The 21,356-nt window shown below is 40.0% G+C and overlaps 1 protein-coding gene across 1 annotated transcript; it reads left to right on the top strand.

Moving 5' to 3' along the window:
- Nucleotides 568-20,395, top strand: TWSG1 (twisted gastrulation BMP signaling modulator 1). The gene is made up of 5 exons (XM_018039726.1): nt 568-788; nt 2,249-2,405; nt 12,451-12,550; nt 15,676-15,942; nt 17,417-20,395. The coding sequence occupies exons 2-5, from the start codon at nt 2,283-2,285 to the stop codon at nt 17,596-17,598; spliced, it is 672 nt and encodes a 223-aa protein (XP_017895215.1). The 5' UTR covers nt 568-788; nt 2,249-2,282; the 3' UTR covers nt 17,599-20,395.

Consider the following 21,356-nt stretch of genomic DNA (forward strand, 5'->3'; position numbering starts at 1 on the left):
AGCGCTGAGCACAGGGCCAGGGGCCCTCCAAGGGCGCAGCATCCAGTGCACTGAAGGCTCTGCTGTTGGAGACACTTATTCAGTAGGTGAGGGCAGACCCCAGAAACCTGCTTTTTTAATAAGTCCTCCCTCTGACGTCAACCTTGGGCTCAGGTGTCAGCTGCACTGGGTACTGGCGAGTTGCCTCGATCAGTTGGGCATCCCCAATAACCAGGCGGAGACCAGCTCCCTCCCAGGATGGCCGTGAGGACTCGAAGAGCTCGTGGACATCACGTCCCAGCTCCGGGACCAGGGCAAGTCGAGCCTGGAGCAAGAAGAGCCGCATGGCAGGGTCCGTGGGAACAAGAAGCTGCCGAGCAGGGGCCGGAGATGCTGACAGGGAAGAGGGAGAAAGGACTGAACGCGTGGGCCCGGCGGGTGTACCCGGTCGGGGGTGTGGCCTCTGGTGGGCGGAGCGCTAGCGGGGCGGGACCCTAGGCGCGCTGGGCCCGCGGGCGGGGGCGGGGCCTAGTCGGGGGGCGGAGCCGGGCCGCGCACTGACAGGAGCGCGGCGGGGAGTGAGAGACGCCTCCTGGCGGGAGCTGGCGGCTGCCCAGGCGGGAGCCGAGGGGGCGGAGGGAAGCGGGGTGCGGGGGTGAGGCGGATACTGGCCGGTCTCTGCCTCTTTCGGTGCGGAGGTTTGCGGGCGCCGCGCGGAGGACGGCGCGGCCTGCCTCCCTCCACAGCCGCAGCGCGCCCGCTCGGCCGACCCGTGGGGAACTTGGGGCCCGGCGAGCTCGCTGCGCACGGTGAGCGGCGGGGGCGGGCGGGGGCGCTGCTCGGGGTCTAGAGGCCGCGGCTGGGCCGGCGCGGCGGGAGGAGACGGGGCCCGCGCGGCCTGGGCGGCCTGCCGGGGACAAGACGGGCCAGGCGCGAGGCGTCGCTCCTCGCGGGCCTCCGGGGCCGCTGTCAGCGCCGCCAGCAGGGCCGCGGCGCTTTGTTCCCGGGGCCCCGGAGGCAGCCGCTCCCAGCTGAGGAGCCGGCTACCTGCCTCTCGGTGCCTCGTTCACCTGGACGCCCGCTAGGGGCAGCTCGGGGAGGGGCGCAGGGACAGCCGTGAGCTGGGGAAATACCCCCTGTTCAGTGGTTGGGGCTGATAACTAGTTCAGGAAGCTTCCATTTTCCAACGCCTTCTTGGGCCGCCACGAGTACGGGTCGGCCGCTCCGGGTTCAGTGCAGCGGGCGGTGGGTCCGACGGTCCTGGAGGGGCCCCGCTTTGGCTCCGTCTCCGGGCTTTCTCGTCCAAAACCGAGCCGCCCGGGCTCAGAGCCCCGGTTCTCTCTCCACCTTCTGTGGCTTTGCTTTATTGTTCTTCCTCACACTTAGGATAAAGGTTTACAGCGATCTGAAAGGCCCATAAATATACCTTTTATCCGTCTCACCTCACCTATTTATTTCATTGATTCCATTTTGAGTGTGTTTTAAACCCTAGAAAGTTTTATTTTCTCCTTTTTGAAAATTTAATGACCGTGTTGGTTGATTTTACCACCGTCAGAATTTGTGCTGGTCTTTTTCTCGTTTTGGACTGTAACATCTTTCAGTAATTTTGAAGAATCTGTGGTAGTTAAGGTAAAGAAGTAAAAGAATATCGTCACATTTTGATAAATCAGAGTTCTTAATGCAGTCAATAATTTACTCTTCCCTTTGTTAATCGCTAAAGTATGTCAGGAGCAACTGCCCACTCCTTCCGTTGAGCTGCTTCATTCTAGCTAATTATGTTAAGAGACAAAATGAGGTAGTAATAAGTAACCACTAGAATAGTTTGCATTTTTAAATTTTATTTTAATTGTGGGAATTACAATATCATTAAATGTTTTTAAAAATTTATAATGCAATATTAATAGTTTTTTTGGTTTTTTGACTGGCTTAAAGTTGAATAGTAGGCCTGAAACTAAAGCTGAATAGTAACGGTGTAATATTGAAACTACTTATTTGCTTTAACTTTCACAGTCACCATTTCTGGATAGTCTGAGGAATTTCAGAATTCTATACATTTGAAGATGGCTAACAAGATGTTACTATATAAAATTGTAACTTTTTTTGAGTGTGTAAGTAATCTTTTGTTGAGAATAATCTTTATAAATGATCACTCAGAAGTCCTAACACAAACAACGAGTCTTGGTTTACTTATTTGTTTTTTATTTTTGTATTTGCTTTTACCTTAGTACTTGCCTTTGAATTAAAATTTTTTGTTTTTTTGTTTGTTTAGCTTCCTGGGAGTTACTGATTGTCTTTGAAGAATCATGAAGTCACTCTCTGTTGTTATGCTTACTCTCCCCATTCTGGTGTTCCTGACATGGGTCCCTATGTCACTGAGTTGTAACAAAGCACTCTGTGCCAGTGATGTGAGCAAATGCCTCATTCAGGTAGGACTAAGAATACTCTTTTTACTAATATTAAAATTTATTATATAGCAAATACAGAATGCAAATACACAGAGAGTGTCTATGTAATACAGTGTAAGAACCGTAACACTAGTCTGGGGTTTTGCCCCCATACTTCACAAACAAACTCAGACTCAAGGAGTTCAGTACAGGAAATAATATCCAGCTTTGTAAACAGGCCGTTACAAGGTGATGAGCTATCTATTCAGGTGAATTAAAGGGTTCTGTTGTACAATTGAGTTTACATAGCAAAGAGGCTCACTTACTATATTTAGAAAAAAAAAATTTAACTAGTCAAATCATAGACAGACTGTTCTCTAAATATAATGTACTAATTGTCTGTTCTGTGTAACAAGTTACCCCAAACAGAGTAGCTTAATGCAGTAAACATTTATTATTTACACAGTTCCTAAGGGTTGGGAACCTAGGAGCAGCTGAGCTGGGTGGTTTGGGGCCAGGGTTTCTCAAGGTCGCAAGTGTTGGGAGAATCTGCTTTCAAGATACTTGACAGTGATCTCTCTAGGCCATCAAGGCAAGCCTTTCTGAAGAGAAAAGTGGGGTTGAGCGATTGGCTTAGTTCACAGAGCTAATAAGTGGCTGCGGAACGTGGCCTGTGTCTGAACACGAAGGCTATGGCCTTTCCATATGCATACTGATTATTACTGTCCATAAAGTTTTGTTAATTAGTGGTAAACTTCACGTCTTATATAGCTGTTCTCCCTTTTCCCATCCTGTTAGACCATCAGCAGTCTTGTGTCTGTATTAATTAGCCTCTGTTCTAGCTGTTGGCTAAGAAATTCAGTGCACTGCTGAAACTATGTATATTTGAATTCTGTATGAAATATGACTCAGCCAACTCTTGCCTGTACTCCTGATATGAGAGCACTTGTGCATATGTACTAGAAGTGATCATGAGTTTTGTAGATGAGAGGTATTTTGTGCTGATTTGTGACGTTTTGGTGCTCATTAATAGTTAACATTATGGGAAACCTGGCCTTTTTGCTAGTGTGATTACCACCATCTCATACTCCACATACCCTCCCTTTATATTTTAAACCAAAACTTTTAACTAGAGAGGCTTGTAGGTTGGTTGTTAATTTTTTCTTTTTTTTAAACTCTGGATGTTTTTAAATAGAAGAGAGAAGAATAACAGTAACTGAACAACAGTACCATCAGCAGTTACAGCAGTCATTAACCCAGGGCCTCCCCTGGCTCATCTCTGTTCCCTAGCACTGTTAGGATCCCCATCTCTGTTAGTGTCAAGCAGACCCCTGACATTATTTTATCAAATTCTAATGTCTATCTCTGAAAGATAAGAACTCTTGAACATAGCTATCAGCAATTTAAAAATTAAAAATAATTCCTTAATATCATGTAGCTTTATACCTAGAAGTTTTGATTTGACACACTGGCTTAATGGTGGCTGAAAATTTTGTAGTCTTCTCGTGAAGTCCAGCTTTATGCTGTGGTCATAGGGGAATCTGTGCCACTTCCCACATTGTTTCAATGTAGCTTCATTATTCACTATTAGAAATAGTCTCATAATAATTGCTATATTCATGTTTAGATGGAATTCTACTTAAATCTCAAATTATTTTTGACTCTCCAAGACTATGATTTCCATTATTCAGCTAATTAAAAATTGGATTTTATTTAAAGACCTTATTTGGTAAGGAAGTATTTAAAGAAGAAAGCTTTTGGTTACTGTCGATAAATACTCTTAAAAGTTTTTGTTTTGCTATTTAATTTAAAAAATCTGTAATACAAAATACTTCCAAAAGTAGGTTAAAAAAAATGTGTAAAAACTGGAAAATCAGGTGCAGCTTCTCCTATTAAATGATGATTCTGGTAAACTCATTGGAAGAACATAAGACTCTTTAAAAAATAAAAAACACACACCACGGTTTCACACATGTGAGCATTTCTGATTCCTGTTCCTTCTGAGCCAGGAATCATCTACTCCTTTTCTGGAATAGTGGAGATAGCCCTTGGTAGTGTGTAGTGGCAGAGTGTGTAAGGTTAAAATGAGAGTCTTTTTATTGAGGATTTTCTTAAAACCTTTTCTATTGAATTTTAAAATTTTAGCAATAACTTATTTTCTGCTTGGTAATTTTTCATATTAACACTTTTACTTGTATCGAATATGCCATTTTCTCAGATATCTCTGAGAATTACTAGAAGTTTTATTGATGGAGATGGAGATATGTCTCTCCCCTCCCCCTCGACCCCATTCTGTTACCTAGGTTTCTTTTTCTTCCAAGATAATTTTTTTCTTTCAATGTATATTTATTTCATGCATGATGCTTTCCTCAAATGTACAATATTCCTTTGATGTCTTTTATAGTTAAGAATGAAGCATAAAAGTCTGATTGGCCAGACTGTTTGTGGCAGGGCTAGCATACATAGACTGGAGGGTATCACTTAAGGGTCAGAGAAGTCCTCGATGCTGGATCTGCTCTGAGGCTGATCATTTTCCTGAAGTGAAGTTTTTGTTTGTTTGTTTTGAATGGTTGATGTTTGTGCTCTTTGGGGTGGTAGTTGATTGGTAGATACCTGGTTCTTGTCATTTTTGCCCTTGTGTGGAGGGTAGTCTGACTGGTCAGGTAGAAACTTGAACTTTATGCCCTCTTCTAGTCCTGTTCTCTTCACTTGAGGAATAGATTGGTTATTGACTTTTCACGTGTTAAGAATTATCAGCTGGGATCTTTGGGCCTCGTAAATGCTTCTCTTATAAGGGATCCCCAGAATTATATTCAAATTTGCATATGTACAGTTTTCTAAGAAAAGAGTCCCTAGTGTTCAGGAGGTTCTTAGAGTGGTTGACGGCCCTGAGAAGGTGAGGAATTGCTGGGGCTTTGTTTGCCATCACACATACTGAGTTATTAAAATTCCACGTTTCCACTCAACATAGATCAAGGCACGTTGACATTTTAGATGGCAATGATAGCTTTTCTCCTTAAACTTGCAGAAAAACATGCACAGAAACAGAGATGGGAGATAAGAACTTTAAGGAAGGCCATGCTGTAGAAGAAACTTCCCTCCTAAGAGGGCATTTAGCTTTGCTTTTTGTTCTTTTGGTTTGGTTTGAACAACATCTGTCGTGTTGAAATGATGTACTGTGAGGATAAGTTAGAACATTTGTTTATGTTTGAGCCCTCGGCAACTCATGAAACAACTAAATATAAAACATTTTCTGGAAGCTCAGAGTTGTGTAAATGTGTTTCACCAACACAGTCATTCCTACCCCTCCTACAAGTTGCTGTGTAGAAGGGTGGTCCCTGTGTAAGTATTTATCTTGTGCTGACAGGAAAGAAAGCTAATTTTAACATCAGGAAAGCAATATTGTCATCTTGGTATATTCCTTTGCTCATATAACGAGTGGTTGAGCTGTCCTCTTTTAGGGAAAAAATGGTAATATAAGATTTTGCTTTTAACAAAATCTTTCCTGTTTTTTTCTTCTGCCTTTTTGAAAAGAATACTTAAAATTTGGATCAATATTATACTTCTGCTGCTGAAATCTCCAGACCCTTTTTGTATTAAGAACTGAAAAACCCCTTATTGACTTGTATTTTTAGCTAATATTTATGGTCATATTTAGGATGATATAAACATTATATTTCATGAAGCTATTCAAACTTGGGTTCAGAGATCACTGATGCATTCTTTTAGCACTTTGCCTGTTGTCTGAATATTTATTTTGCGCTTTTATGAACTAAATCAACAGTCTGGTTTTTTTTATTCTAAAAAGTTATTTAACTACTCAATAAATCTTAGATTATCTGAAACAAGTTGAAATTTCAAAGTAGTTTCTCACTAATAATTCTAGCTTTCTAAAATGTATTTCAAAAAAAAAGAAAAAAAATAATAAAATGTATTTCAAGTTAAAATTGTAAATAGTTCAGGTAACTTCAGGGTTTTCTTAATCACAGTAAACTAAAAAATTAACTTCCTCTCCCTTGTGCCTTAATCAGTGCTAATTAAATTCCATGTTAGTTTTTTGCTACAGTTATTTGGCTTGGTTACTACACTAGTAATATTTGGTGTAAAGTATGCAATGTTTCTTCTTTCCTTTTATGAATATTACTATGTTTTCCCTTTTTTTCCTACTTCCCTGTCTTTAAAGGTTGTGACTCTGACTTATTTTTGTCCTGTTTTGCTTCAGGGAACGCCTCCTGAAAATCTTTGAAATTAATATCCAGAAGTAATAAGTCATACCTAATGTAATTTAAGGGAAGAATAAGTCATTGTTTCCCTTCAAAGCAAAGGTGCAGGGGACTTCCCTGGCAGTCCAGTGGTTAAGACTTCGTGCTTTCCTACATGCTGCATGGTGGGGCCAAAAAAAAAAAAACACCCCAAAGATGAGGATTTTATCGGGACACTTGGAAGTTTTTAAATGTAATGTTCATAGAGAGAATAGTAAAATAACTCCCCATTCGCCTATCACTCAGCTCCAGCAGTGGTCAGCATATGGCCAGTCCAGTCTCTTCTCTACCTCCTCCCACTTCACCTCATCTGGATGATTTTAAAGAAATGCTTTGGGGTACTTTTGAAGTAGAATTAAAGTTTTGTTATGAGGTTATATAAAAAATGGGTGTAATTTAATATATTTTGGTAGTTCATGTATATACATGAACTTGTATGTTGATCTATTTAACCAAAAGGATAAATTCTGTTTTTGTAATGTTAGTAGTATTTCACTTAAGTTTATATTATTTTCAAGACAAAAGTTTGCCAATTAGAATTTAAACATGTTGATAAGATTTGGGTTAGATATTTCTGTCCCAAGTTTGAAAGTCTGTCTGATGTCCTCCTTAAAGAGTATTCGTATATCAAAACAGATTTGTTGTAACTAACATAATTATAATTATGTTTATTCTTTCAAATAAAGGTTAATTATTTGAAGATGTGTTGTTTATATTTGGTTTTTAAACACTCATTTGACCTAAGTAAGGGTTGTGAAAATTGTGTCATCACAGGTACAGTTTGATGCCTTGTTGGTTACTGATGTTCCCACAGTGTTCATTTTCGTAATTACCTTTGTTCTGACATTCCTGGGGGGTTTAGGTCATGATATTATAAATAGTTATGGTTTGTTTAGTTTAATATTTAAGGACCTCAGCTTATGTTTTTGAGTGTCCTTTTTTTTGTACTGTACACAGTTAAACTGTATCTTAAGAAGTCCTACTACCTAAATTTAAATTTGCCTTGATAAAAATATTGTGTTCTCAAAGGGACGCCACAAAACACATAGAAGAAGAAAAAGGAAAGGAAGCAATTTATAGTCCTGTTTAGAATCTAAATACTGACTACTCTTAATATTTGATACAGTCCTTTTTATTCTATGTTTAGGTGATTTTTAACCCTTAAATATAGAATAAAGGTTATTGTATATTAATACAACTTTCACATTCTGCATTTTTCACCAGCATTGCTTTATGTTTCTTTGTTTTTTAAAAAATACATGTTAGCGAAATTTAGTTTGAAATTAAAATAGAGAAATGTATTTTCAGAACTATCTTTTGCGTTACTTTTTTTAATACCAGTTTATGTTTATATAATGCTTTATACTTTTCAGGTCAGATTTGTTAAAATAATAAATTTATGGGCCTCAGTGTACTATACTGGTCCTTCAAAAATGAGATGAGGTATTCCTTAGTCTCCCAAAGCTTTTTGGGGGTAAGATTGGTCACAACCTCTCATGTAACCACTACAGCAGTTGAGATAGGGAGGATTTTCATCACCCTTAAAAGTCCCTTCATGCCCAGGGAGTCAAGACTAACCTCCTCCCCATCCTCAGTACCTTCCCTCCACTGGTTGATTTTTGTTCCTGTAATTTCACCTTTCCCAGAATGTCTGCTAATAGGATCGCACAGTGTGTTCCCTTTTGTAGCTACTGGCTTCTTTCAGTTAGCAGAGTGCTTCTGAGATTGACTGTGCTGCTGTGTGTGTCAGGGAGTCCTTTCTTGGTCTTGCTGAGTGATGTTCTGTTGTGTGAATTTCTTCATCTGTTCACTCGCTGATGGACATGGATTGTTTCTAGTTTGGGGTGATGATGAATGAAGTTATTTACTTTCATGTATAGGTCTTTGTGTGGATGTATGTTTTCATTTCTCTTGTGTAAATACTTAGGAGTGGGACTGCCGGATCACAAAGCATCTGAGAAACTGAGACTTGGTGTGACATGCTGCCATTTGCGGGCCAGGACTTGAATCCAGACCCTACAGGGTCCAAGTCGTTTGCTGTCCACTAGACTCTAATGCTGTTTCCAGTGATGATATTTCCCTGTTTTAACAATGGTGCTAACAAATCTCTCAGATTTTGGCAACAGTTAAAGAGTGGAGATATCTACCAGTGAATTTACAGCAGAATATAAATACAAATTTCCCTCAAGTGACCAGTTTCCATCTCTGACCTGGAAGTATGGAAGTTTATAAAATGAACTCTTTCATAAAGAGTCTATAAAATAAAACTCTTTCATAAATAGTTTATAAAATGAAACTGTAAGTCTTGGCTTAGTCTTAGATGAATAATGCCCCCCAGTTTATTTTGCATAGAGGATTAAGATCTCACCAGCACCTTAGTCATACAGAGAATAAGATTTTCCACTTAAGATTGAATAGTCATATGAAATCTGTCTTTTGGCATGAAAAAAATTGAAATTCTTTTTAATAGTCAAGATTTTCACTGATACTAACATAGTAAAACTACATTTTAAATGATTAGACTCTTCCCACAACTTTTCATCCTGCCATGTTTTCATTTCATAGAGGCTTTTGAAGCAGATTACCAAATTATCTCTAAATACTCGTGCTGGTCAATGTAGGCTAGCTCAAACATACAAATTTCTGTTTTCTATTTAGTATAAGGTTTCAGTTTTTTCCACTGTAAATGTGTTGAACGGTGTGATCACCATGCTTTAAGAACACCTAGCATGGTACTTTGCAGAGGTGGAGATGAATGCCCCCCTAGCTCTGGCTTGCGGAGGCCTTGGGGCTGGAGCAGCCCTGAGGCAGAAGAAGGACACTAGAGCCCAGCTGGGTTGGGTTGCTGACCCGCCCCCTCCAGCCTTTCATCTGGACCAGGAGCAGCACCCACACTTTCCCTGAGACTTGCAGACCAGGGAGGCAGTGATGTGATCATTAACTGGCTGAAGCAAAAACAGAATTAGGTATTAAATCCCAACTCACTGGTTTTGCAGCTCATGCCAATGATACTTATTTTACCTTTACAAACAATGATTAAACTTGGGCAGTAGCACTTGTCATTGTATTCGAGTACTGAGAGTGAAAGATATAATAGTGCCTTTGATTAAGCAACCTGAAGGGTTAGCTGAGTTTAATTATGGGCTTGTTCTAAGAAAGTAATAACTATAATTATTGAAATGCTAAATTAATGAGAAGCTTTATGTTGTTATTTATATTAATAAGCTTTATGTTTTAAAAGCAGGAATAGCGATCCAGAACCGGGGTCAGATCTCAGCCACTTACTAATTGAATGATGTACAAATTCATAACATATAAAAAATAGAGATAAATAATAACTTGGTAAGGGCTTTATGAGCTTTAACATAATGCTTATAAAACTCTTAGCATAGTGCCTGTTAATGTTACATAAAACCCACTTAGGAATTCTGGGGGAGGCAGTGGCAGGACAAAAGTGGAGGCAATAGGTCAGGCTTTCTTTCCAGCTCTATGGGCATCCAGTTTGGTTGGGATCCTACATTCAGCCTACAGAGTGGTGCTCAGGGTTGGTCACGGGGCATTTAGTGAACTAGTAAATAGCCAGTCCACACAGAAATCCCACATCTCAGCACAACCAGCTCTCTAGTTAAGATGGCGGCTTTGAAGTGAAAGTGATGTAGAAGGTAATCTTTCTGAAGCTGGTACTGGAACATGGACAGGCTGTGAAAGGGGTGAAGAATTTCAGAAGAAAAGGGAACTTTGTGCACTGTTGATGGGAATATAAATTGATACAGCCACTGTTAAGAACATTTTGAAGGTTCCTCAAAAAATTAAAAATAGAACCATCACACATCACATGATCTAGCAGTTCCACATCTGGGGATATATTTGAAGGAAGCAAAAACCCAACTCTTGAGAGGTATCTGCACCCCCATGTTCATAGCAGCATTACATACAACTGCCAAGATAGGGAAACAACCTCAGTTTCCACTGATGAATAAATGGATAAAGAAGTTATGGTGTGTGTGTGTATTTGCATATATTTGTATACATATATATGCACACACACACAGGGATGTGGAATATTATTCAGCCATAAAAAAATGAGGAAATCCTACCATTTGCAACAACATGGATGGACCTTAAAGGCATTGTGCTAAGTGCAATAAGTGCAAAAAACCCCAACAAACTCATAGAAAAGGAGGTCATATCTGTGGTTACCAGAAGTGGGATCACTGGGAGGGGAAATTGGAGGAAGATCAAAAGGTACCAACTTGCAGTTATAAGTAAGTCTTAGGGCTGTAATGTCCCACATGGTGACTGTAGTTACTGCTGCTATGTGACATATAGGAAAGCTGTTAAGAGAGTAGATCCTGAGAGTTTTCATCATAAGGAGAAAACTTTTTTTTTTTTTTTCATTTTGTCTATATGAGATGATGGATGTTAGCTAAACCTACTGCAGGGATCATTTCACAATGTAAATCAAACCATCATGCTGTACACCTTAAATGTGAAAGTTTAATGTATGTCAGTGTTAATTACAGTGAGTGATGTATGTCAGTTACCTCTCACTAAAACTGGAGATATCATTTTGCAAAAAATTATGTCATATAAGAATGATGGATTGACTCTAATGGTCTAGAAACATAGTAAGATTAATTGGGATGAATATTGTGCTATGTTTATATATATATATATATATATATATATATATATATATATATAAAATGTCACCAGCTGGAGAAAGCCAAGTAAGCCATGTGTTTCCATAGAGTTTCCTTTAGGTTGGGTTTGTTAGCAGTGGCTCTGGTGGCCAGAGGAGGGATAGAGGAGAGGCTAAAGAAATTACCTTGAAGCTTCATGTACAAAGCAAGCCGCATTAATTACTTTCATGCAGTAACAAACCATCCCAAAGCTTTGTGACTTGGAACAATAACCATTTATTTTGCTTTTCTTGCTGTGGATCAGCAGGTTGGGGCTTTATCAGCCGAGTGGGTTTTCTGGGCTTATTCTTGTGGTTCTTGTCAGCTGCTGGTTGATTGGAGGATGGCTGAGCCGGGGTGGCTTCAGAGGGATTGACTTGTCCATGTGGCTCTCTCTGGGGCTTCACATGGCAGCTGGGCAAAATTCTAAGAGGAGTGGAAACACCCCAGGTCTCTTCAGGCCCACACTCAGAACTGACACTAAATCACTTCCACCAAATTCTGTTGATCAGAGCAAATTTCAAGATGACTTCCATTCAAGAGGTCTGGAAATAGACCCTTGTCTCTTGATCAGAAGAGCTGCAAAGAGGGTGACATGGGGAGAGGAAGGATTGCTGCCCATTTTGTAAACAGTCAGCCATGCCAGGCACGTTTAGATTAATGAAAATAGCTGTTAAAAGATGCTGTTATTTACACTTTACATATTGAGGAGCCACAGCTCCCACTACAAGTCAACTGGCCATGCATTTGAATCTAATAGCTGGAAAGTGGATTCTGTTCTTGTACTGAGTGTGTTGCGTTAATATGGGAGATGAAGTTATAGGTTATGAAGTAAAATCTCTTTTATTTTGTTTCAAAATAAAATAAAAGGATCCAAAATGCATTCATTGAATGTGTCCAAAAGAAAATCTGAATCTCCTGAGATCTAAGTAGTACTTGAATCTAATTCCAAGTCTAAATATCTACTTTGTAGATATTTATGTTCCTACAAATAGTTAATTATGTTAAATTTAAAAAAATAATGTGCCAAGAGTAAATTACTGTAAATGCAGTTATTATGGAGTGCTTTTTTGCTGCAAAAAAGTAGCGGTTTTAAATGTAGTTATTTGGAATTTTAAGTCTGAACGTCTACTTCATTTCTAGGAGCTCTGCCAGTGCCGCCCTGGAGAAGGAAACTGCTCCTGCTGTAAGGAGTGCATGCTGTGTCTTGGGACCCTCTGGGATGAGTGCTGTGACTGTGTTGGTAAGTTGACGTTAAGTTTGTTAATATTTCCTATCACAGAATCCTTGACTTTAAGAGACCTTAAATAGTATAAATGTATTTTGTGTACATAGACTAGGGTGTGTATAAGATATTGTAGGTATATAGAACATCATTGCATTTGCTTATTTTGAATAGTATTTACATATATATGTGTTTGTATTTTTATAGAAAAGGTGTGGGAAGAAATTCTTGTGAAATAAGAGTGGAGGAACAAGCGGAAGATTTTTTTTTTACCCTTTATTTTTAATTTTTGTACTGTTTGTACATATTTTTTTAAGTCATGCAAATTTTATTTTACTTTTAAATTTTATTTATTATTTTAAATGAGAGAGGTCAGGAATAGGTGCCTGGGGGCCAGGGGTTGGGGTGGGTCAGTCTTGGCAGAGAGCAGAGTTGTTTGTTGGTTTTTCTTTTGGCTGCACTGCGCAGCATGCAGGATCTTACTTCCCCAATCAGGGATCAAACCTGTGGCCCCTGCAGTGGAAGTGGAGAGTCCTAACCACTGAACTGTCAGGGAATTCCATTAGCTTTCATTTTAATTTCCAAGAGCCCTCTTCTGATTGTCCTTGTAAGGGGGCATGCTCTTGTTTTATAGATAGAATAGGTCTTCTGCTCCTGAATCTTCTCCGAGTTCCATGGTGACATGGGCCTGAGGGAGACTGTTGCGGTGACATTCAGCTCTTGCACTCTCCCAAAGAGGGAGTTAATGTTTCAGGGTCTTGTTCTCTTTTACGCTGTACTGAGTTCTGAGACAGCCACAGCCAATTTGCCTTTTCCTGCTCCTATATCTCGGAATCTAAGATAGTACCTGGTACAGTGTCTGGCACACAGAACACATGCCAATGTTTTGTGACTGTCAAATAAATGAATTCTTACTGCATTGTCCTCCCAAAATGGACAGTTTATTCTCTGCCCTTGATGGGTGTAGTTTTGTGTGTGTGTGTGATGTTAACTGAAATAAAAGAAGTTTGAATTGCTTTAGAGCATTAAATATAAGTTAATTTAGTATGTATAATGAAAGAAAAAAAGAGACAGTGGTATTAACCCCTGATAAACATGTAAAAGCATTTATCATAAACATGGAGGCCAAATACACGAATGTACTTGTATCATTAACTAAAACACTGTTTGAGTGAGAGAATGTGTGTATGTGAGAGAGTGTGTGTGTGAGAGAAAGAGGTTGTGTGTGTGTGTGTGTGTGTGTGTGTGTGTTAGAGAGAGAGAGAGAAAGAGTATATGTGTGTTTGAGCGAGTGTGTGTGTGTCTTTTAACCATCACACAATAGTGCCATTTGGCTTTTTCTAGGAAGAGTTCTTCCACTGAGAAAGATTAATTATACCTGTTCATATCTCTACAATTTTAGAAGTAACTGGTGAGCTTCTTAGCTAGTTTCCCCCTCCAAAATATTATTTACCTTTAAGGATTTAATGACCGGTTTTCAACTTTGAGTTAATTCATTACATACCTTCATCTCTCATTTTAGCTTCAGCTGCTGTTCCTAGCATAGAGTTTAGATATTCCAGATCTTTCTGTGCAGCAGTGCTCTCCTCCTTGTAGGCAGCTCTCCTCCAAGTTGGGCTCCCTTGGTGTTCTTTGCAGACCTATGGCTGCACCTCCCTTCTAAGTGGAAACACGTCCCATACTTCCTGTGGGTGGGGCCCAGACTTCTGAGGGGACCCAGATTAGAGGGGTCCCTTCTCCTACTGTGGACTTGAACCATGCACTTTGTCCGGCAAGCTTTCTCCTCCAGCACCCTTGTGTAAGAGCATCTGTTCCTCTTTTCTGATTTTCTCTTAAGAGGAACTGCCATAGCTTATTTCATCTTTGCTGTTCAATATACTCCTCAGATGCTGTGGTGTTTAGATCCTGGATCTCTACCCACAGGCTTTGTTTTGGGTATGTGTGTGTTTGTTTTGTTTTTACTTTTCCAAATATACACAGAAATAGAGAGCACAGTGAACTGCTGTTTAATGGTCCCCAGTGCCATCAGCCATGTCTGCTCCGCCCATCATCTGTCTGTGTGTCTGTCCCCGCCTTGTTTGTTTGGACTGTTAGAAAGTAAATACATAGTTTTACTGTACCTCCAAACTGCTTTAGTTATTCATCTGAAGAAAGAGTGAGTTTCCTTACATAACATAATATCAGTGCCACAGCTAACATGTTTACCAGTACTTCTTCACGTCTAACACGCAGTCCTGTTCAGATTGCCCTAGTGGCCTAAGGGTTGTTTATTGCTGTTTTAGTCAAAGCAAGATCTATCAGAGTCCACTTAGTATATTTGATTGTTAGGTTTCTTTAGTTTCTTTTATTCTAAGAAAGTTCCACCTCCCCTCATCACCTTTTAAAATTCCATTGACTTGATGAAGGCACTAGAGAGTTGTGGTGGAAAATATGCCACCTTCTGGATCTGACTGAGAGCTTCTTGTGGTTATTTAACTTGTTGCTCTGTCCTCTACGTTTCCTATAGGCTAGAAGACTAAAAGGAAGAACCTTCCCTTCTCCTCCATTTTTAAATTCATTTATTTATAATATAAGGACTCATAAATCGCTATTTTATTCATAGAGTGGTAATCCATTAATGTTAAAATTGTCAGTTTGGCATAGAGTGGTAATCCATTATTGTCAGTATTTATTTTAATGTTAAAATTGTCAGTTTGGCCAATGGGAGCCTTTTCAGGTTGCCTCCCATGTCTTTTGGCATATGCCATCATTCATTAATCACTTCCTTACTTTTTGGCACAGAAAGGTGTCCCAGGGTCATTTTGGACATTCCCTAACCCACCTCTGGAGTCACTCTTTTCCCCAAGGAGCTTTGTTCCTCTTAGCCAAGTATAGGTATTTAGAAAACAAGATCTGGGCCCTTGGTATACTCAATGTTACTAGGGTGTCATTGCCTCTAGGCCCTCTTAGCCAAAAAGCTAGGAAAGTGTCTGTGTACAATGTTAGAAGGCACCTGACTTTACTATTTTGCAGCTTGGGTTTCAAGGCACTACCTAATAATATCATGACATTTCAATCAGTGAAAAAAAGAAATTTTATTCCCTTTGCCTTCCTTCCCATCTCCCCACACACACACCCCCCCCCACCCCCACCCCCTCCGCCAGGTATGTGTAACCCTCGAAACTATAGCGACACGCCACCAACTTCGAAGAGCACAGTGGAGGAGCTTCACGAGCCCATCCCTTCCCTCTTCCGAGCGCTCACAGAAGGAGACACCCAGCTGAACTGGAACATCGTCTCCTTCCCTGTTGCAGAAGAGCTCTCACATCACGAGAACCTGGTTTCATTTTTAGAAACCGTGAACCAACCCCACCACCAAAATGTGTCTGTTCCCAGTAACAACGTTCACGCTCCATATTCTAGTGACAAAGGTAACTGCCAAAGTTGACTTTTTCTCTCTTGCCCCCCTTGCTTTCTGTGTGGTCTGTGAAGCCTGTTTTAACATCTTTTAGAGCAGCTTTTTGGTTTTGAGTGTGTACAGTCTTAAGTAAGTTCTGGACTTTAATAACCCATCCCTGAGTAAACAAGGAGTTGTTCTCACAACTCTTTCAGACTCTCAATGATAAAGCCTACACTGAAAAATAGATAACCTGGTTCTAATTTTATTTGCATTAGGTTTTCGTTGTTATTTTCATGAGACAGCAACAGTTGCTTACCTTATGCAGAGCTGTTCATCGTCAGGTAACATCTGGAGCGTCCTAGGAGCCCAGGTTTCTGTAATAGCATTGATGTCATGAATGATGCCAGGCCATCAGCTCAGTTTTGTAATGAGCCAGCTGGTATTACAGGCACCTGATTTCCAGGTGTAGCCTGAGCCCAGCCAGTGGTCTGCAAGTGAGTGTTGTTGGTCAGCAGGGAAACTGAATGAAAGAGTGACGTGTAAGACTTGGAGAAGCGTGTTTAGGAACATGTCTTAGTGAGCAGTCACACCTGAACTTTGGAATGTAAGAGGGATGTGACTTTCATAAAATCTGTGATGTTTCCAAATACAACTCTCCACACAGGTCCACTGTGGAAGGATAAGACAGGTTTGAGTATTACAGTTATTTCTTATAATCTGAGATGCGTTATGCACAAGCAGTATAGTTTGTGCTTTTTTGTTTCCCTTTCTTGTGCCCTCCATTACAAGCCTACCTATCTGAAGTAGTGTAAACTTCAGCCCTCAACAGTAAAAGCAGATAAGTTTTTGATAATAAAGAGTAAGAATCCGTAATTCCCCTCAGTTTAAAGTGCTTTATAAGACAAATTCTGGGTCTTGGGAAACTTCAGAAATGTACGAATATGTCTTACTACCACTTTCCCATTGTTGAAATACAGATAGATACATGCTAGATGTTAAATAATTCATAAGTCTTTCTCAAAGATTATTCAAATTCATGAACTAATAATTAGCACGAAGCTAATTACTAGAGACACCAACCAGGGTAATTTCTAATAACCAGTGCTGAGTTGTGCCACATTTCTAACCACAGTGCATCCTTTGAATTTCTTAAGTTTATTTTATTGTAAATTCTCAGTATAAATTTGGAACAGTATTTCCCAAACTTGTTTTAGCTGGAGGATCCTCTCCTTATCGGAGGTGCCCAATGGTCTCCTTCCAGGTCAAAGTGAAATTTGAGGCAGTGGTGAAGGAAGCCCTCTGTGTCTGAGCTGGAGCAGGAGACTCCCTCCTCAATGTGATTACAGATGTGTTCTTTTCCCCGCACCTCACCCACCATCCTGGGCAGGCTCACAGCAAGAGAGCTTAGATAAATAACTTGTTAGCGGTGTTCGGCTAGGTATTAGAGCATTTCCTCCTTTTCCTACGCATTGCTCTGAAACCTTACTTCATCTTTGGTTTTTCAGAACACATGTGTACCGTGGTTTACTTTGATGACTGCATGTCCATACATCAGTGTAAAATATCCTGTGAGTCCATGGGTGCTTCCAAGTATCGCTGGTTCCACAATGCCTGCTGCGAGTGCATCGGCCCAGAGTGCATCGACTATGGTAGCAAAACTGTCAAATGTATGAACTGCATGTTTTAAGGAAGGAGAAGATGTACAGATAGAAGCAGTTTCGTCAGAGGTGTGATATGGAAAGCTATTCAGTGATGTCTCCTGGTTGCATCCAAATGCAGCAGATTGAGAAAATGTAAAGAGTTTGGACCGAGTTACTTTTAAAGTCTGACAAATCGAGGGTTGTTCTGACTTCCAATTCTAACTGCTCTTCCTGCCTGCTGCTGGCAGGAGCCCTTTCTTCGAAACACCTACAACCTTGGTCATCTGAGGAGCAAGTGCACAGAGAATGCCTGCAGAAAGGAGAGGCTTCTAACACAAAGCCTCTTGTCATTTTCTGCCACATTCCAGAAGCCTCTTGTGTCAAAGGTTTAGAGCATGTTAATGAGTTATGATTTCTTCATTGTACTACTCCTAGGACGCTGAGTTTTTAGAGTTGTTTGCCATTTTCCACTGTGCCTGGTGTTATTTACCCATTCTGTGCGTAGGGTAGATAGTCATATAGATCATTCTGAGATCTCACCGAAAGATCACCATAAAAGTTTAATTTGAAACCCCTTTACATTGGTTTTTGAAGGTAAACGCTTACTGTATTTTACAATGTAGAACTCTCTGGTTCTGACTCAGTCCTGCACTCCACATATGACAAAGCTGTAGGGAGAGTCTCTCCTCCTCTAACCCAGGCCCAGAGTGCTGGTGTGGGTCATAAGGAGCATCTTTACAAGAATTGCCTGGCACACCTGAGGCTTTGTGAAGAGGACGGCTTGGTAAACAAGAAGGGAGAGCTTTCTCTAACTTAAGGTACCAGTGTAAAGAGCTCCAGGAATGGGAAACCACTGCCACCTGGACTCCAGGGACACAGCGCCCCTTGTATGGAGATGGCAGCCCTGTGCTTGCTGGACGGGGAAATGAGCCCGCTCAGGCTTAGTGCCGCGTCCTCCAGTGGACGGGTGGTCGGAGGAGACAGAGCAGAGAATCCAGGTATGAAGGAGGAGGGTTGAAAATGCCTGGATTCTAATAGAAACAAACTTAAAACTATTTACATTCATTATTTTGTTATTTTGTAACCTTTCCTTTAGGTTTGTATCTGAATCAAGTGTTCTCCTTAAACATAGGAAATCACATACTAGGAGGTTAAGATTATGAACTGCTGCCTGCCCCCACCCCAACCCCCAGATAATTCTGTTCAAGATGACATTAACTCTAAATACACTACAGAACATTGTGTCAGTGAAGATAAGCTTAAATAGTATGTGCCCTTCTTGGTAATAAAATCTTGATCTTCAAGGGTGAAACTGAAACGTACATGTTTATGTTCAGAGACTCTTAGCTTTACAAAATTATTAATTTCTCAAATAGTATATATTTGAATTATAAATAACTTTCTAGGAATACCTCTTTGTATATCTAAATATTTTAGTATATAAAAATAGATAATGCTTTTCGTATTCATTATCTGAACAGTAGTTATAAGATCATATGTGATATTATGATTAACTTTCATAAAATATAAAGACTTGATAACTTTTCTCTCTTTCAGATAACTCTAATGAACACTCAAGGTACTTTAGCCTTTTAAAAAGTTGAAATTTAGCTCATGGATGTATTTTTCAGATGAGAAAACATTGGGATGTCTTCTTACTTTTACCTAGAATGCCTCTGTTTACAAGTGCCTTGAAAACAAACATTAGCTCCCTTTCTTCACTAATAACTATAAAACCAAAGGTTTTATTGAACTTGAGAGAAAATTTTAAAGAAATCTGCAGCCAGCTGCTTCATTTCCACTTTACTGTTTTTCAGAGTCATTTATACTTAGGAATAGAGGAATGCTTTTGTGTTTATTGACAACATGCTTAATTTTCCATAAATATGTCAGCAAGCTTTTCTTTTAATTGCATTTATCTTCCTTTTTTGGTGTTCATTATTAAACTCTAAAATGTAATATCACTTATTGGAAGAATAATTTCTTGAACCATGTTGTGTTTTAACTGATTTTTCTTATCACTATTTCTCCCAATAGAGATTATCCCTAAATATAATGGTAAGTTTTACATTCAAATTTACTTAACCTTTTGACTTATGAAGGAGTTAAAAGAAAGGATTCACCTAAACAATTTCGTTTCCAATTCTGTAATGTATTTCAGGTTTTGAACGATAGTTTTCCAAATTAAAAGTATAGCATTTGGGAAACTGATAGCTCTACTATGATTTATACCATCTATTATCATTCTAAGCACAATTCACTTCTATATTGAAGCTCTGGTTTAAAAAAAAATCAAAAGTCATTTTGTTACCTTTTTTATAACTAGATCCAAAAAAATTAAATCTTAAACCAGTAGGTGTTCTAAAAGTCATATATAAAAGTTTCTGTCCTTTAGTAAGACATGTCTGTGCTTTTCTGAGCCCTCCCAATAACATCTAATTATTACTAAGACTGTGCTCACAACAGTAGTACCAAATCAAATGATAATCCAAGTGCAGTAAGATACATAGATGCTATAAGAGTCATTTGTTTAGAAATATGATTTCTAATGTTTCAGAAAGCAAAATTGATAAAATGTTTGGATATTTGAATAACTTTATTAATAGAATAGCATCACAATAGAGAAAAGAAACCAAGACTTCTGGAAAATGAGGTAAATGTAAAAAGCCACATATTTAAAGTTTGTTTTTATTGAAATCTTCATTGAAGATTTTTAAAATCTATTCTTTCCCAAGAGTTTATGTTTATTGTATTTTACATGATCTATGACATATAAAATTATGTATTTTTTCCTTTGGTTGTCCCTATGAACAAAAAGGTATTTTAATAAAAAATTGAAATGAGTGTGCAGTGTTCTTTGTTAATGTCGACGTGGCAAACCAGAATAAGTTTGCCATTTCTGTCTGGTGCAGTTATTGTTTAAGGGGTCAGCTGAGACATGTCACCCTCTCTCTGGACATCCCTACAGATCTGTTGAAACAAAGGCTCTTTCAGAAGTTTGCTCTCTGCTTTTTCATGGGCTTTACTCCAACATGGGGAAAACGTGGAATGAGATACATACATTCTCCTTGCCCTGCAGGCCTTGTGAAGCCACACAGCCTCTTGTGAACTTCCAAGCATTGGTCGGTTGGTCAGCAGGAGCACCGAGAATGCCTTGGGTAAGAGGACTACCTATCGGCCCCACCCTGACTCAACAGGCAGGGCTGCTGGAGCTGAGTGCCCTAGGCTTCTCGTGCAGTGAGGTCAGGGCTGTTCCCAGACTCTGCGTTGTGACAGCCTAGTGGAGAGGAAAGGTCCAGGGGACAGGCTGTCCTTGCCCACCTGCTTGACGTGAGGGGTGACGGACCTGAGGGGTAGAACCAATTTCAGGAAAGGTTATTCATTTGATCCAGAAAGCTGTTCTTTTGCTGATGGTGTCCAGGGCCGGCGGTTGTGAGGAGCTGACGTAGGGAGGGTTGGAGTCAGGAGGGGGAACCTCTGAATTTGAGAATTTGGTGGGGCGGACCCCAGGCAGCAGGCTGCTATTGAAGACCCATCAGCTCCAGGCCACAGTGCCCACAGATAAGCCTGCAGCTGCTGGTTAGGAGTTGTGGCTGTTGAGTTCTTAGAGGTTTTTCCTAACCTCCAAAAAGCAAATTCACATCTTTTTATTTTGAAGTTGTGCTGGCAGGATAGAGGCAGCTACAACCCTGCCATCTGGCTTCTGAAATGAGAGCTCGAAGAGCAGAGATGAGGAAAGAAGGGTCCCCAGTCCTCCTGGTGCTGCTGGGACTGATGGAGGAAGCTGGAGAGTGCAGAGATGCCC

The sequence above is a fragment of the Capra hircus genome, chromosome 24 (assembly GCF_001704415.2).
Source record: "Capra hircus breed San Clemente chromosome 24, ASM170441v1, whole genome shotgun sequence".
NCBI lineage: Eukaryota > Metazoa > Chordata > Mammalia > Artiodactyla > Bovidae > Capra > Capra hircus.

Excerpts from the sequence above, each read along its gene's own strand:
- TWSG1 (XM_018039726.1), top strand. The coding sequence starts at position 2,283 with ATGAAGTCACTCTCTGTTGTTATGCTTACTCTCCCCATTCTGGTGTTC. Across the intron at positions 12,551-15,675 it reads TGAGTGCTGTGACTGTGTTG|GTATGTGTAACCCTCGAAAC; the intron begins GTAAGTTGACGT and ends CCCCTCCGCCAG. Across the intron at positions 15,943-17,416 it reads TCCATATTCTAGTGACAAAG|AACACATGTGTACCGTGGTT; the intron begins GTAACTGCCAAA and ends TTGGTTTTTCAG.